The sequence below is a fragment of the Channa argus genome, chromosome 15 (genome assembly GCF_033026475.1).
Source record: "Channa argus isolate prfri chromosome 15, Channa argus male v1.0, whole genome shotgun sequence".
NCBI classification, from domain to species: domain Eukaryota; kingdom Metazoa; phylum Chordata; class Actinopteri; order Anabantiformes; family Channidae; genus Channa; species Channa argus.
The window spans coordinates 18,636,516-18,653,807 of record NC_090211.1 but is presented as its reverse complement, the minus strand read 5'-3'; the positions used below and the strand labels follow the sequence as shown (position 1 = coordinate 18,653,807).

The 17,292-nt window shown below is 39.6% G+C and overlaps 1 protein-coding gene across 2 annotated transcripts; it reads right to left on the bottom strand.

Annotated features, from left to right (window-relative positions):
- Nucleotides 1–1,088: 1,088 nt before the first annotated feature.
- Nucleotides 1,089–16,997, bottom strand: LOC137099925 (SEC14-like protein 1). Of its 2 annotated transcripts, none has more exons than XM_067477362.1 (16): nt 16,813–16,997; nt 16,001–16,115; nt 12,828–12,977; nt 12,261–12,392; nt 10,024–10,152; nt 9,673–9,892; nt 8,737–8,846; nt 8,333–8,522; nt 7,767–7,855; nt 7,591–7,661; nt 7,300–7,471; nt 5,242–5,376; nt 4,766–4,900; nt 4,295–4,546; nt 3,983–4,161; nt 1,089–3,771 (listed from the first exon to the last, which is right to left on the bottom strand). In XM_067477362.1, the coding sequence occupies exons 2-16, from the start codon at nt 16,061–16,063 to the stop codon at nt 3,669–3,671; spliced, it is 2,130 nt and encodes a 709-aa protein (XP_067333463.1). In that variant the 5' UTR covers nt 16,064–16,115; nt 16,813–16,997; the 3' UTR covers nt 1,089–3,668. The 2 variants fall into 2 exon arrangements, with proteins under 2 accessions (XP_067333463.1, XP_067333462.1); XM_067477361.1 differs by having other exon boundaries at nt 16,001–16,100; nt 16,813–16,996.
- Between the last annotated feature and the right edge of the window lie 295 nt (nt 16,998–17,292).

Here is a 17,292-nt window from a genome sequence, read left to right as displayed (position 1 = left end):
ATTGCATTACATTAGATTGTACAGGTGTACCTAATAAAGTGGCCAGTGAGTGTACCTGATCAAATAGTCTCATGACCAGCTTATGACACAAAAAACCACTGGCCTGTTAAAGGTTATTTTTCATCCTCTGTGGTCTTTTTTAATATTTTTCTGGTCTTTATTTTGCCATGGTTTGGACTTTGTTCGTCACGTTCTTGGTCCTTTTTGGTCATGTTTCAAACTTACTTCCATGCAGAAGATAATGTATTGGGTTAGCCCATTAATATCGGTTTTTATGTCTTTTATTAGAGCTTTAGAACTGTGCAAACAAGCTTATTCCATAAGGTCTAAAATGATTATAAAGTCTGCTGCAGGTTGCTCTAGCACTTCATGGAAGATACAGTAAATTTGTGTATTTGATGACTGCTGTCTTCACGAAAGCAGTTTACTGGGCTTAAATATCAGTTGGATAAATGTCTTCCGGCTGTAACATTTAAGTTGGATAGGCCCACGTTGCCCTGCACAGCTCAATGCCCATGTAAAGGGAGCTGGAAATGTCAACCATAGAAGTCGGTGAGCCAAGAAAGTAACAGAAATAAAACTGTTCAGCAACCAGTGAAAACAACGTTTGACTAAAGAAAAGCCTCACCGTCATTGCAAATGAGGGCAGTGCTCAGAAATCGTCCTAAATCAAAGCTAGATTGTCGTTGTGTCTTGTTGCAGGGAAAAATCAATGTTATGAGAGAGAGTATGGGGCGTCAGAGATAAATAGACGTGACTGCATCTATTTGTTTGTGGACATATTAATCAGGCCCAGTAGTGCGTCAAGTCAAAAATGAATTCCACCCCAGCCGATATGAGATTAGTTAAATAGACAAGTCCACAACTCAGACGGAGGAGGCATTAAATTTGGACTCTATTTCAGGTTGCACACATCAAGATGAAGAAATGCCTCGATTCAAGCTGAACAGTTGTACACACAAACAGTCCTGCACAAAGTTTCTCTTTCAGTGTGACAAGCCTCCTAAAAATAATTTAGTGCACACTAATCCAGAGCTCTCTTTTTCAATTAGTGCGAAGGTCAGAATTGTCCAAAGAAGCAAATGAAACATGGGTTTAGGTTTTAATGAGGATCCACACTACACCAAAACGCTAATCCTTGTGTCTGATAAGATTTACCCGCTGTGATTAAATCTAGTAAAAGAAGAAGTCGTTTCCGTGTAAGTTTGAGGTACAAATGGAAAGATAGTTTGGTGCCGACCAAAAGTGTTTATCACTCTTTGTATTGTTCAGAATTGGCCTGCGAGAGGTGGTGCATGAATCGTTCTTTGGAAACGTATAACAGCTTTTGTCATTTATGAGATGTAAAGCCTCAGGTTGACTATATCCACGCCTGATGCTGGTTTTTAGGAGACAAAGTTATTCATTATCTTGTACATATTCCCAGTGAAGGGATGTTTATATCTGTAACACGAAGCTTGGGAACATTATCAATGATCATTATCAATCTCTGCCTGAACTGTGTTCACCCAACAATTAAGACGTTTGTTCTTGGTTGCAGTATTATTCAAAATGTAAATTTTATTTGACTTGCAGATCATCAGCGTGGTGAGAAATCTCGATCAGCCAGCAATGTATGAGGGGAGGTTACATTTCTTACACAAGACGTGGTTATAAAATACTTTGGGTTTCATCCGACGAAATTTCTCTAAAATGTCCGCAAGGCTCAGTGCAATCAAAGAAAATGACAATAACATTTTCGAAATAACATTTTTTTTGCAAAAGGTGATAAAGTGGTTAGTGTGACAAATGTCTTCATGGATGCTTTGCAAACAGTGAGTCTATAAAGAAAGTCTTTGATAACTGGATGAACATAAAACCCACAGTAGGCAGAAATATCAACCTGTTATCCAGATGCTAAACAACAAAGTAAAATCCTAAAATAGATAGATTCTTATGTCATTCTACTAACTCTTAACATGTTCCGCACTGCACGACAGGTTTCTATTTTGATCTTCAAAAGGAACTTGAGGCAACAAATCTAAAAGGAAAAGTGCCCCACAGGTTTTGAGTTTCAACAGCGTATGCCACAAAAACCTATTCTAAGATTGATGCACAACCATGTAAAGTCATTGAGAACCACAGTTGGTCTCATGATATGGCCAAATTACTTGTACGTATCGACTGCTGGGCTACAGCCTTAAGCCAGATTTAAACTATGCATTACTTCAATCAAAATATGAAAGCGGTTTGGAAAATGTTTAAGGGCTTTCTGGAAATCTCAGGTACGTTGAGTTGTGTACGTTAATATTTAGGAGGGTTCAACATATTTCAACCTATAGTTTCCAGTATAATAGACCTAGTGTTTCAATCCTGTGGAGGTCAGTAAAATACTTCATCCCTAAATAAAATTACTGCTCAAGAAGAAGAAGTTTTAATAGCAATTTAAGTGTTTCTGGAAAAAGAGTTGCTCCTATTTATGTGAGCAATGTGTGTCTTGGGAGGTCATTAGCCCAAGCTCAGTAATTCACTAAATAAGCTCCTGGAAAAGGGAGAGCACTTCTTCTTTTTAACAACCCTGGCATGCCAGCAGTAAGTCAGGCTCCTGTTGGTCCAGCCCCTCAGAAGATTCAGTCCACCCGAGTTTGAATTGTGTTTGGAAAAGCAGATAGATGACACAAGTTTGCAAACTAAGAAAAAAAAAAAGAGAGAGAGAGAGAGAGAGAATGCCAACGAAATTCAATTAAGCTTTAGCTGGAAGCATCTGATAGGTTTATGGAAATTAAAGTTTTATGTAAATCAGTTGTCTGACTGGCTCTGTGCCAGATCACAAGGGGCTCTACTATACTGCATTCAAATTAGCTGCCTCAGAAAACTCAGCAGCTTTGCCTAACAAGCCAAAAAACAACATTACATGGAATCTCAAGAGCATCCTGCATTAAAGTTCACCTATTGCTATAAAAATGATTAATAGCCTTCTAAAATAATTCAAAATTAATACTCCAACACAGCACTACAAATGCAATCATTTTCTGAAAATTCAGTACAAAGACACATTATGGAGGATACATCAATATTTATTTTTGTTATGAATAATTGATTATTTATTTCTTTATTCCTCTTTGGATTTCTTAGAATGCCAAACAAAGTGAGAGAGTGAAACTGTTATGTGCCAAGCACACTGCAGATCTGAGATGAATTCCAGTCACAGAGTACACTGACATCTTGTGGACACTGAAAACAATTTCAATGATTCGAACTCGGGGCATCAAACAGACACTTTTTTGCAATCAGTCCCTTAGTATTTCGTATAAAAACTGTGGTTTGTGACGCTTATTCAGCCAATGTGCAGCAGATACTCTTCAGTGATATCATCTTTGTCTTTCTGATTTGTAATCAGATATTTAATATTTGCATTGTGGATTTGCATTTGTACATAGTACAAATGTGTAATGGTGCATACTGTACACTAATATACAAACAAAAAATAAGTCAGTCATCAAAGACATTATTTTACATAACTGAGCCTAAAATAGAAAAAAATAACATTCCTCCAATACATTACTTTCCTTTTTTGAAAAGAGATGATCCGGAAGAGAAAAGGACCTATTTTTTAACACATGAGCAAAGACAGAGCCAGTAGTCAGTGGATTTTAGATAAGTATTGCATTTGGACATCTGGACGGATGCTACCTTGATATGGAACTGACATGCGATTGGCTAGAGGATGTAGTAGCAGCACTGAGCTGGGAGAAGCCACTATGACAAGACTCCAAACTGGTCATTGATCCCCTAGAAATAACAAGAAAAATTAATACTCTGACAAGACTACTGAAAAAAAAAAAAGAAAAAAGAAAAAGTACACAAATTGCAAATGTGTCTGCAAAGCTCAGGGAAACATCATGTACAGAAATATCACCACACAGATTTTTGATAAACCCACACAGAGCAGCTTCAGTGGTATAATACTCAGTGAAAACCAGAAGAAAAATTGAAAACTGACCTGAAGTCCTGGGAGGCCAGCACCTCGGTGTAGTACATGATCTTACACTTGTGGGAGGAGACCTGCAGAGAGGCCAGCACATCATCCACACGGGGCAGGCTGGAGGCGGTGCAGGCTGGGGAGCTGTGGAAACGCCACTGGAGAATGTAGAAGCCAGGCCAGCGGGTTATGTGCGAGCCCTGTTTGAACACAGCAAAAACTGCAAGATCAATTTGAGGCAGCGGTGATGGAGGATCAGCTGCTTAGATGCAACCGAAGGCAAAAAGATAGATGAAATTAAGACCAAGCCATCACTACTATACTATCCCTCACCTGTACACTTTCTCCTTCCCTGCAGCTGAGCGCTTTCTCCACTATGCTGTAGTCCTGGCCCAGCACCCAGCTCCTGTCTATCAGCTGGGCATTGATGGCCCCTAGGGATGTGATGCCATGGGCTCCGAGAGCGTCTTTCCTAGCAGGCTGTGGAGCCCTCTTGGAATGGTAGATATTGAAGCTCACGTCTCCTTTACACACGTCAAAGTCCCAGGTGATGACGGAGGAGGCCTCTGTGATTTCGATCAGCATCTGTAGGAAGGTGTAAGGAGATGATAAACACCACACGATAGACAGCAAGCCATGTTTCCTTTGCTGCATGCCTGCATCCGTACCAGATGGGGGCACCCTAATCCACAGAATATCATTTGTCATAGAGTGGAATTGTAAATAAATATCCGATTGCTATCACCTCCACGCAGTCATAAAGCAAACGAGACTGAGATCAGGGGATGTTTTAAAAGACTGTACCTCATATGGAGCACCCTTGAAAATACTGGCACTCTTATAGATGGAGTCAGTCAACAGGCGATTCTCCTCGCTCTCCAGTTCCTCTGCTGCCCTATACAGAGATTTGGGGACCATACCTCCCTCAGGGATGTCACACTACAGAATGATAATATTTGGGAAGGAAAAAAAAAGTTGGCACTCAAGCAAAAACAAGCACAGATAGCTGACACTAAAAGCCGAGCTGTTTAACGACACGAGGTCAATTGATGTCCTTTAATTCATCCCCAGTGAGATTTTAAGGAAGGAAACTTTGAAGACACCTATTGTACAGAAGGTGAGGACTTTACACCAGCTGGTGAGGAATTAATTGGCACTTAAATGGCGATGGATTCAAAATACCGAGTTCTGAGAAGTCAAAGTCAAAATAATTAATCAGGACCAAAAGCTGGGATAAACATATTTAACGTATGTTGTGATTACAGAGGAATACATCTCACCGTGCAGTTGCCCCCCAAGAACTCAGGGATGATGTCTTTGTCGATGTAATCCACCAAGCCTCCTGGACCGTGATAGTCGTTTCCAGCATAAACAAGAAACTTTTTGCGGGTGTTCTCATCAATGAGGGGGCTGACCTGGAAACAAGGCAGTAGCAGTCATCAAACAACATGAAAGCAACAGACGTTTAGCTTATGGTGAACTGGAAAATTAAATCCACGAATATCTGAATTATTTGTTAAATACACAGGCTGGCTGGTTATTGGTTCATCAATATTCCTATTTTATATTGAGTTTATCATCACAATAGCTTATTCTGTACGACTACTTAGAAATAAACTGTCTACTCGCCGATAACCTTTAAGAGCCACATTTAAATCACACACATAATTCTTCAACCATGTAAAGTTTATTACTTTTATAATTGTATGGGTTGATTTTCATTTGCTGTATCTCTGCTTGTATTACTACTTTCTTTCCTTGCTGTATGGTACTGGTACCTGCATATTGCTATAGCAATACATTTCTCTCATGGGGATTGGTTATGTCTCTGCATATTGCTTCTCTATAATTATCTTCATTTGTTGATATTAGATTGTTCCAGTATCCTCCTTCATTTCTACTTTGTTTAACATTTGCCCTTATCCACAATATCTTTTACCATCATTGAGAACATATCTGCAAGATACAGTGTTCATGAACAATCGTTCAAAAAAGGATATATATATATATATATATATATATATATATATATATATATATATATATATATATATATATATATATATATATATATATATATATATATATATATATTTTGTGTGCATATCATATTAAACAGTTTCATCTTCAAACTAAATCTAACATAAAACAAAGGCAACCTGACACAAAATATGTGTTTTAAATTATACATGTATTTATTGACGTAATACTAATGATGCTAAATACTAAAATGTATTGCCTCCCTTTGCTACTACATCCACAAAACTACCAAACTGAAAACCATCAGTCTGGGAAAGGGTTCAAAGCTATTTCTAAGGCTCCAAGTCTCCAGAGATCAACAGCGTCAGACACAATCTGGAGAGGACTTGGAACAATAGTGAACCTTTCCGGAAGTGACTGACTTTTGAAAATTAGTCCAAGAACAGGACCCAACGGAAACCCTGAAGAAACCGCAGGTCTTCCTCAGCTTAACAACGATCAGTTAGATACTATTGGAAAGACATGGGGTAGAAATTGCATTCGTGGGATAAAGATGAGGAAAGAAGCAATGCCAACCCCAAAAGAACATTAATGCTGATCTGAATCCTGCCACAACATACTAAGATGAGCATTAAATCTCTAGGAGAATATTCTATGGTCTTGAACTTGATTTTGGAAGTTGAACTGTTGGGAAAACAGAGGTCCTGTTCCATCTGGAGTAAACCAAACACAGATTTTCACAAAGAGAACACGGGGCCTACAGTCAAGCATGAAAGTCATAACCTGAAGGTGTGGGGATGCTTTACTGTGTTAGGGCCAGGGTGGGTTGCCATAATTGAAGGAAACATGATTTCTGCTCTCTACCAGAGAATCCTGCCAGAGGAAATCAGTGTTAGTATAAAATTAAACTTTTGGAGTAATATATAGTCAAAGTCTAGACCATTCTTTCTACATAGCTTAACAGATCCAGAATCAAATGAGTAATCCTGGATAAGGTTATCATTTAGTTTTTCAAACCAATTGGAGTACTGCATTAGAAAAGCTGGATTTAATCATCAAGTGGTTGTTGACCCGGACATTTTTTTTTAACCCTTAAACCCTTGATCAGCAAGTTTACCACTGAGTGGGTCCTAATGGTGCATAACCATCTCTTGTGTTTACTGACAATGGTCTGCGAAAACATCCAGTGAGTGGAAGTTCTCTGGGCAAAAATGCTGAATCAATGTTGATGCCGAAGGTCACAGGAGAATGGTCAGACTGGTATGTGTGTATATACACCGTATGTGCTTCGTGCATAACTTCGTGACATAACTAATCAAAATCACATTATCAGCTTTCCATTAAATGTAAGTTCTCACCAGAGTCCAAAGTACGGGGAAAACTCTAGGGGCCCTCAATATGAGAAGCCGACCCAGTGTCTCTGGGTAGTTTGCTTCCACCACCTCGATGATTCTCAGCAGAGCCTTTATGCCAGGTCTCCACAGGTGACGCATGTTAAGACCCTCCAGATCCACCAAGCAAGTCCAACAGCTGATCCACATGTAAACATAGACATTATATGACAACATGTACAAGGCCATGCAGAAGTGATTAATCATTAACTAGTGACACATCAAAGAAATCTGATTAATTAATCATTATTTAGCTACCTAATTGGTCGACCAAAGACTCGGGTGTATTCCTCACATCGCCTAAGTCCCTCCTCGTTAATGGAAAGAACCTGGGTTACAGACATTGTGTCTTTGTTAATACGACAGAAGACACAAACAATTGGAAATGTTGAAAGAGAAATAAAAGCATAAATCTATTGAATGTTTCGTGTCACCTGTCTCAGAAGCACCTCCTCTCCCAACGCTCGCACCAAACCTTTGGTGTCCATTTGTCCCAAGCGCAAGATATACAGAGGACGGCCATCTAGACACATCGCACACAAACAAAGACACACACGTGCACATTTTATACCAAAGTGAACTCAATCTGCACAATAAGTCAGCTCCAACTTCAACACTATGCTTATCATTCTCGGTTGCCTTCATAAAGCAGGCATTTATCGTTCTAACACATATTAACTTAACGTGGGAACATTCAAAGGACTTGACACACTACCTATGTAACACCTTTAACCAGGTGGACCGGCTGAGTTGTTAAAAGCAATGACTAACTTACAAACATGGGAGGTACAACAGATGGTGCTTAGACATTTCAGTCAATAATTAACGTCCTGTTTTAACACACATGGACTTTTTAAATACGGAAAACTAAAACGTCCCTCTCCCTCTTTATCTTTACATTTACTGATAGCTGTGTGTAGACAAACCTTGGCAACAGCAAGCAGTGTAATAAAATGGAACAATGTGAAGATAAAATAGTGGTGTATTGTTACGTCCGTACCTCTGTCATGGTGGTGCCAGCCACCAGTGCAATAGTCCCGAAGCAGTTGTGGGCTCTCCCATGTGTCCAGCAGAAAGTCTACCTGATGTTGCTTCCTCCAGGTAAGAGACTGGCACAAGAGCTCCCTGGCCTTGTCAAGGTTGAAATCTCTGGACCTCAAAAAGCGCAGCACATGCTGATCCTTGGGAATCTGCAGGGGTCACAATGCCAACTTTTCTGTGCCAATGCAAGGTTGTTTTCTGTTTGTAATTTACAGTCGAAACAGCAAAACTGACTCCAGTGTGGATACAGGAACTCAGCAGAAGTCTAGGTTGTGTTTATCTAGATATAAAAGGTGTATTCATATAATTGTTTAAAGTGCTCTGTATTCAAACTAACTGGATTTGTGTATATGTGATCTTCACCTTGCCCTTGTGGGTTTCCTGGAGCCACTGGCGCAGTCGAATAAGACAGCTTTCCTGCAAAGGCGTTAAATCACCTAGGTAACGTCTGATGTAGTCAGCATCCAACTTGTCTGCAGGCCAAAATACACACAGTACAGTATACAGTTTAAAGTTAGCACAGAACACATGCACCAGAGACAATGGGAAGTGCACGGTACATTTTACAGAGCACTTACGGCATAAAGGAAAATAATGTGAACGGTTTTTGTAAGTTTTCCTCTGTTTGCTGCCGTTCTGGCAAAAATGCTAACATTTATTGTTGTGGAGATTAAGAACTGTGCTCTGCCATATTATATTCACCTTGAGATCAATTATTATTTTATTGTCATTCTATAAAGAAATCCACTGATTTCCCGTTACCCTAAAAAAAACAAAAACAAAAAAAACCTAGAACTAGGAAAGCTGCACCTAGTTATTTTGCTCTCTGCATTTACAGTGAACCAACCAATATAAAGCAAGAGTCTGAAGTTGATGCTAAGCCCTGTTAAATGTAGGGGGACACGGGGGCCATCTTGTTAGACTTCCCCTGCATTTTTGCTGCTGAGATGGAGGCTGTGTTCTAAAACCTGTCACCGCAGTAGGTCAGTGCAGCAGCCCTGCCTTACCTTTGCACATACAACAACAAGAATTAGCAGATCCTACACTAAGCCAGTGGAAAACTTTTCATGCAGTATTAGTTTCCCCAGATACCACTGCTTGCCATTTAATTCCTCCATATCCCTCCTCCTCATCTCACTAAATTTGAATGATTTGGCACAGGTAACTAGAAAACATAGCTCACAAAATGGCACTTGGCTTTATTTTCGCTACAGCAAAAATAACATCTTTAAATTGCACTTGTGTGTTGTGTGTTGGCTGCTTTGCTGTATGAAATGACACTAGTGAGTATGCACTGACCATCAGGAGATCCAGACAGTAGCTCTGTGGGGCAGGCTGGGTCTTTACTAGGTAACCCATCCTTGGCACTGTTCACTGCAATGGCTCTGGCACTAGAGAGGGGCGGCAGCTGGAGCCCGGCATTGCCAGTGCCAGAGACAACAAGGGGCGTCCAACGAGGTATGTAAGTTACTCCTTCTTCCTCCAGCTCTCTGAGGTAGTACTCAATGATTTCTTTACCCTACAACAAAGTAAAGAGATGAATCAGACTATCACAGTCCACATTATTGTAAATGCAAGTATTCTTTCCTGAATATTAAGCAGATTCTGTGTATGTACTGTGTAAGTGAAAACCAAGGGAAAGATGCAGACCTTGTTAATGTTACTAGCGTACTGTTTCATCGCAATCTTTTCGGCCGTGCTCTCAAAGCCAAAGAAAGACTTGATATCCAGACTGGCTGTCTGCTCAAAGCATGTCCAGTCCTCATTCTCTGGATGAACCTGTTGGGGTGAAAAAGAAATAAAAAAGTGTTTTCATTCCATCACCCACTTGTCACAACCCAATCTAAAATATACTAAAGTTATTATAAATAAATAATTACCAAAATTGGTATGCAGCCAGCACAGCCAAATTATAATAATAAATAATGGCTAATGAAAAGTTACTGTACATTACAACAAAGCGAAGGGATTACAACATAGACATCTAATGCATTCATTTGACTCCATATGGTCATTTCTATGGTGAATAATGTAAGTGAGACTACGTTAAGAAAGGTCAAGGAAAATTCAGTAGTTAAGTAACAATGGGGCAAAAACACAGCCACTCCTGTGCATTTGGCACGCGTTAAGGGATAACTTGAATTTTTCAATCTTGCACTGAATCGAAAAGATAATACATTTAGGAAAATCATCAAAACAGAGCACTCGCAGACAGGACTACTTGGAGGAAGCCATGGTCTCCTACAATGTCACATCAATTTTCAGCTGAGGCATTCAAGACCAGGAGGAAATCGCTACTACAAGACGGCACGCTGTTCTGACAGAAGCAAGCTCAGCACAGACCACTTAAGTGCCCTACATCTGCCTGACTACAACCTATTTTAGGTATAACAAGAACTTTTACTCTTTGACCAGAACCTGGTCCACCCCAAAGACAAAAACAGCCAATGCAGGGAGGAATGTACGAATGTGTACGTTGGAGAAAATACACAAACACTTCACAAACACACTGAGTAACACAGGAGAGCCAGCTCCTCAGGATAGGACTCAGCAGTCTATCTGGATCTGAAAGACAAAGGGTCACTTCTCTGAAGACAGAAATGTCTACATTCTGTACAGGGAAGACAATTATTTTGGACAAAATGTTAAGCAATTAATTTACGGTGTATCGAGATAATATTCACAGTGCTTAACTTTTTTTCTGTTATGTTATAGCTTTAATTCACAATGGATTCATTTGATTATTTTTCTCAAACATTTTACGAACAATACCCCATAATGACAACGTGAAAGAAGTCTGTTTGAAATCTTTGCAAATGTATATTTAAAAAATAATAATAATTAAACAATCACGTGTTCACCGCCTTTGTTGAAGAGGCTTTAGCACTAATTACTGCCTTTTTGAGTATGATGCTACAAGCTTGGCAAACCGATTTTTGTTTCTCCCGTTTTTCTTTGTGATACTTCTCAAGCTCCATCAGGTTGGATGGGGAGCGTCGTTGCACAGCCATTTTCAGATCTCTGCAGAGACGTTCAAATCGGGTTTAATTCTGGGCTTTGGCTGCTCCACTCAAGGACATTCACAGAGTTGTCCCGTAGCCCCTCCTTTGTTATCTTGTCTGTGTGCTGTTGAAAGACAAAGCGTTTCTCCAGTCCAGAGTGCTCTGGAACAGGTTATCAAATATGTCTCTGTACATTGCTGCATTCGTCTTTCCCTCGATCCTGACTAGTCTCCCACCCATCACTAAAAATTGGTACCAAAGGTGCTTCAACAAAGTATTAAACAAAGGCAGTGAATACATGTGATTTTTAATTCTTTATTTTTAATCAAGTTTATAAGATTTCAAACAAACTTCTTTCACATTGTCATAATGGGGTGTGGTTTGTAGAATTTTGAGGAAAATAATGAATTTGATCCATTTGGAATAAGGCTGTAAGAAAAAAAAAGAGCCCTGTCAATACTTTCTGGATGCACTGTATATCAGAGTGGAACAGCCCAATGGAGGAGGGGGACTTTGACACCACTTATCAAACACTAACAATGCAGTTCTTTCTTCCCTTCCAAGGGCAGCTCCACAGTTCACAGCCTAAAGCCTATGTCTCCAACAACACACGAGACAAAAGGGCTGGACAACAACCCCCAGGTGCCTGTCAAAAGGACAATGACCTAATAACTCCGCAGAGTTTATAGGCCTGCCAGAACTGATGAACCCATTTGGATGAGAGGTGAAACACAAGCCACAATCCAGTTCCGCTGCCAATAAACAGTACTCCTGGAAACACTTGCAATGTAAAAGCATAATACTTTCACAAATAAAATGACAGAAGTGCAACAACAAAGAAATAAAACTCATATGGGGATTCCTCATGAGCATCTTGAGACTCACCGTGTAGTTGCAGCACTCGCGAACAATGACTCTATTGGAGAAGGTCTCATTGTGGACCTCAATGCGGAGTGTCCTCTCTCTGCGGTTCAAAGTGTTCTTCTGAATAAAGTACAGGTAGTCTACTCCAGCAATCTACATGTAGGACAAAAAAACAAGGAATTTCTTATTGCACATGTTTGATTTGAAAGCTGCAAATGATTTTAGCAAATCTTAAAACACAATTTTGGTCAGTTTCTACAATAATCACATTGTCTACAAACACCATACACCATCATTCTAAAAGGAGCTGATGAGCAGAAAGGACAACATTTGATGAATATACAGAGATTAGCATTTTGGGAATGAAGTCACTCAGACGACTGGTGTGTCTGACTGACTTGTTTTTGGACAACGATGGATGTCTATGCTACAGACAAACAAGCTCATCCAGACCACTGCAGGCTGACCACTAAGCAAATGTGAGTAGAGAAGATTTAATGATTATTTTAGCATCTCTATGGTGACAATATAATCAATTCAGAGAATAAAGTTCCTTCAAGATTATTCCATGGTTCAGAGGAAAGTTACCCTTTTAAGCAGTCGTGGAGCATCAATGTCAATCGTGCAGCGCCTCTCGGTCATCAGCACAGATCCATCCTCACTTTGGTTCTCAGTAGTGATCTCGCTGTCTACAAACACTGGGATCAAGGGACACTTTGGGAACCTCCTCACATAAGCCTTAGAGAAAGAAAGAAATAGTATTATTCTTTTATATATATATATAATGTACAAAGGAAAATCCTTTAGCAATTTGAACTGATCGTGCACTTTTCCATTTGTTTATTTTTCATGGCTTTAGCAATTCTTCGTCACTTTCCTTAAAAATAAACCCATTATAACAAGCTCACTTTTATTTTATAGTAAGTGTAAACTGAGTTTATTGCTTTCTAAATTGAATAGCATGTGTTTTCAGGCACATGATTTCTGTGTCAGGTGTTGACGCATTTAATAGTTAGTAGCTTTAACACTTTGCATAAATACTTAAAAAAGTCTTTTTGTGCACAGCAACAGCCTGGACCTGTGGTAGTCATCATAAACAATGATTACTTTGGTTTTTATTCCCATAGCATATTATACAACCATCTGTCTGAGCCAATTCCAGCAAGGCTTAACTGTCAATAGTGATTCATTTGCTAAACAGGCGTTTCACACTGTGCAAAAACTAGTCCTCACTCTATGTAATTAGTAGTTGCAGATTTTGCATGAATGGATTACAAAAAATGGGCCCCTGGGGCCCTCCAAGCTTTTCTGTAGTCGTTCTGACTTTTAGTGGTATTTTTACACTTTTGTTTGGATGTTTCTGGATGTTTTCAGTCATTTTGTTCCTCTTTTGCATAGTTGTGAGTCATTTTCCATCTTTTTTTGCGGTTATTTTTTGTCTTATAATTGAACAAGAGTTACAACAAAGTTCAGACAAATACGAACGGTAACTGTAGAGGGTCTGGCCCCTGGACGTGTGCCCAGTAGGCTTCACTTCAGTGACCCATGAGCTTCTGCTGATAAACTATTAACAAATAACCAAGGGCAGGAAAGAGGCTGGACCTCCATACTCAAACAGCTGCCTGGTATATACTGGCTCATCCTATGGTAGACATGTGGCAACCACTCATTAAATAAACTTGTACACATATATTCTAAGTAATATTCCAAGTATAAAACAGCTGAAAGGCACAAAATGTTCAGCAACACACACACACACACACACACACAGACATCCTGATTGTATCGATACAGCACAGCAGCACGAGCAACGCAATCAATACGATGACATTATTCACTAAGCAAATTAATGGGAGAGATTTCTGTGGTAAAGAAGCAGCATTGACTGGTGTTGTGTAACAGACCCACTGTGCAACAAGAACAATATGTTTCACTGATTGCAGACAAAATGAAATGTTTGTCCTACCCATTTCTTTTACAGCTACAAGCATAAAGGCATAATGGGAGCTCAAACTACAACAGAAGAGCATAATGTGTGAGAAAAGAACGGTCAGTGGGCCCAGAAGACTTCGTATAAACACAAAAAAAGAACAGGTTCCACTATTTCACACCATTATATTTTACATTAGGAAGCCAATAAGAGTGTAATGACTGCAGCTGTGGAACAATGTTTTATTTCCTCAGGCAATACAGATTAAATGCATTTTCCTTAGTGTCAAATATTTACATAGAGGTGGGTTAGTGTATGCACAGCTAAACAAATAAAGTGCATTTCTACTCCCCAAAAAACACGAAATGTCGTAAACGTGGATCGTGAAATGAACAACAATGAGGCCACTGGTTAAACGTTCAGTCATGTCCAGGAGGACACTGACTAGGACTGGTAGCCGTAATAATAATCGTAAGTGTCAGGATCAGCTGGGGGACTAATGAGAAAGCTTTAAGATAAATGAGAGTGGATTAAGTGGTAAACTATTCACTGGATTCTCTCCTTTACGCTGCAGAGACCTAAATCTTTGGAGCGGCTATTTACTTTTGCCAAAGACCTTATGTGGCAGCCCCTTTTAACACGCTGCAGTGATGCAGTACAGGTTTTAGACACGAGATGTTCCATGGGCGATGAAGCTGCTGTAGTTGTTAACTTGGGCTGTGTGGTAAAGGAGTGGAGAGCAAAGTGTCACTGCAGCATCGCGGCCTTTACCCTGCTGTAAGGACATTGCACAAGTCTTTAGCTTAATATATAACTGCAAAGAGCAAGAAACAGCAGCAAGAGCAGACTGTGGGCGAAAGCAGACGGTCTCTCATGAAAATCCTCTTTTCAATATCCTTTTGCCCTATTTTTGCCGAATGGTAAATCTTACTATATCGCTATAAGAAACTTTCCACACTTGGAAAGAAAGTGTAACATGTATTGAATAAATGTTTAGAAACTGGGATCTCAGTAGCTGCAGCATTTAAGTGGATTTCCCAGTACAACTATTGAATGCTGCTGCACTAAAAATCAATAGCTACTGAAAGTTAACACAGCTGGAAACATTGCTGCTGACAAACTCTGTTGTGGCCATTTCTCAACTCAACGTTACATCATTTAAAGTTAATTCTGTCAGCTGTCTGAAGGAATAACACGGCTAGCCCAGAAATCTGACGTATTTTATGTTCTCAATAACTTTTTAAAACTCTCACAATGAAACAAAACGGACTACTAACCTTTGCCCTCTTATTATGCATCAAATAATGATAAGAAAGCAATGCAATTTGGAGAACTAGGCCAACTAAAGACGCTTTCAAAATGGACAGCCTGGCTTTTGCTTAAACGAAAGAAGAGACGGAAAGTTTAATAAGCAGCTTTCTCACAGCATGCACCCAACTGTACTTGCCACAGCAGCAGGAGAGAAAAGAAGGCGAGACTGAATATTCTGTACAATTACAAAGCAGTTAAGTGTACATCAAGCATGAGACGGATGACCCTGGGAGGCAGACAAGGATAGAGACGTTTTGTTGGTTTCTGAAAGTGTCTGGTTCGTCCTATTAAGCCACCACTGGGCACAGAAAATTACATATATATATTAAAAGAAATGTTTTCGTTGGAGCCAAAGTACAATATGTTTGGAATGCATAGCTCAACAACACACCTAGTAGGACACATACACAGTCTCCAGATTAGTTATGCGAGAGCCTGCAAAATCACAATACTGATGAAACCTGCTGAAAGACAAGCTGTGCTGTGTCAGTGATATCTAGCATATAACCACACTACTCACTTCCATTATTAGCTCAAATGGGTGCTTGTACACCCGAACAGGGGACTGGTATTCCTGCACCATGGCTGAAGTTCCTTACACGAATTCGTCAGTTAGATATCTGCAAAGACAAACACTGCAAATTACTTAAGCATGACAGAAAATGTATGTGTTACTGTGCTGCGTGACTATTATAAAAAAGATCACATTATGTCAGCTCGAGTCATAGAGCTAGTGTCAGTTAGCCAGTGATGTTTAAAATCACAATACGACCATTTAAAAACACTTAACATTGTTCTTATGTCTGGGTTATCTAGAATTACCCAAGAATATTCTAACAATCTGGATCAAAAAATAACAACTTTTAAGAAACGTGCGGCTCCGAATCAAAACAAAGATGGCGGACGACCGATCGATGTTAAGGGAAGCTCAGTAGTAACCTGGCGAAATCAGATAAATCTTTTTTTAAGTGCATCACACGTAATATAGTTTCATCCAGACGGTTAGAGTAGCATTTGAGTATTCTGAACATACTGTTGTAAAAACAGTCGATGTTTGTAAAAAACCCTCCGGATTTTCTAATTAACTTTCACAGAACCTGAGGATCAGCTCTGTGAGAGATGCATGCGAACACAAAAACAGCACAAACTTCGGCTCGGGTCAACATGGAGACCAAACACAGAGGCGATCGTGTTAAAAGCCCAGAGGAAAGAAGAAAAATAATTTGAGTTTTGTGAATCAACAGTTTGTAACCGGAAGTAAAGTTTGTTACAGTTATAAAATTATACGCACTAGTGACGAAGGGCCTGCACATAAAAAAAAAAACAACTTACAGCAAAATAAATCCCGCTCGGTGAAATGCTTCAGTGTAGTTATGCAACTATCCTCTTTTCATACATCCTGTTAGCTGAGTGGGACAAAATCAGACACCCGCATTGTCTAATGCTAAACGTTGAAGTTCAGATTTTCCTTCATCTTGACCGAAGCACAGAAGCCCCGCCTCTGTCCCAGAACCAGGAAGTGACCGTTTTATTGGTTGGGCTGGACTCAATCACAAGTTTCGTCGTTTAGATCCCACTATAATCATAAAACAATCATAAAAAATTGCAGCATTTGCAGCAGAGGGATTTGACATAGATCACTGGTCATTCCCTGTAGAGCTGAGCAGCTGCCTCCGTTTAAATGTAACCTGTTAAATGCCACTGTAGGATATATAGCAAATGGAGGATACTGATCATCTTTTCTACTCGTGATCCTATTCCAACACATAATATTCATCATCATTTTTAGCAAATTTTCCAAACACCACAGTT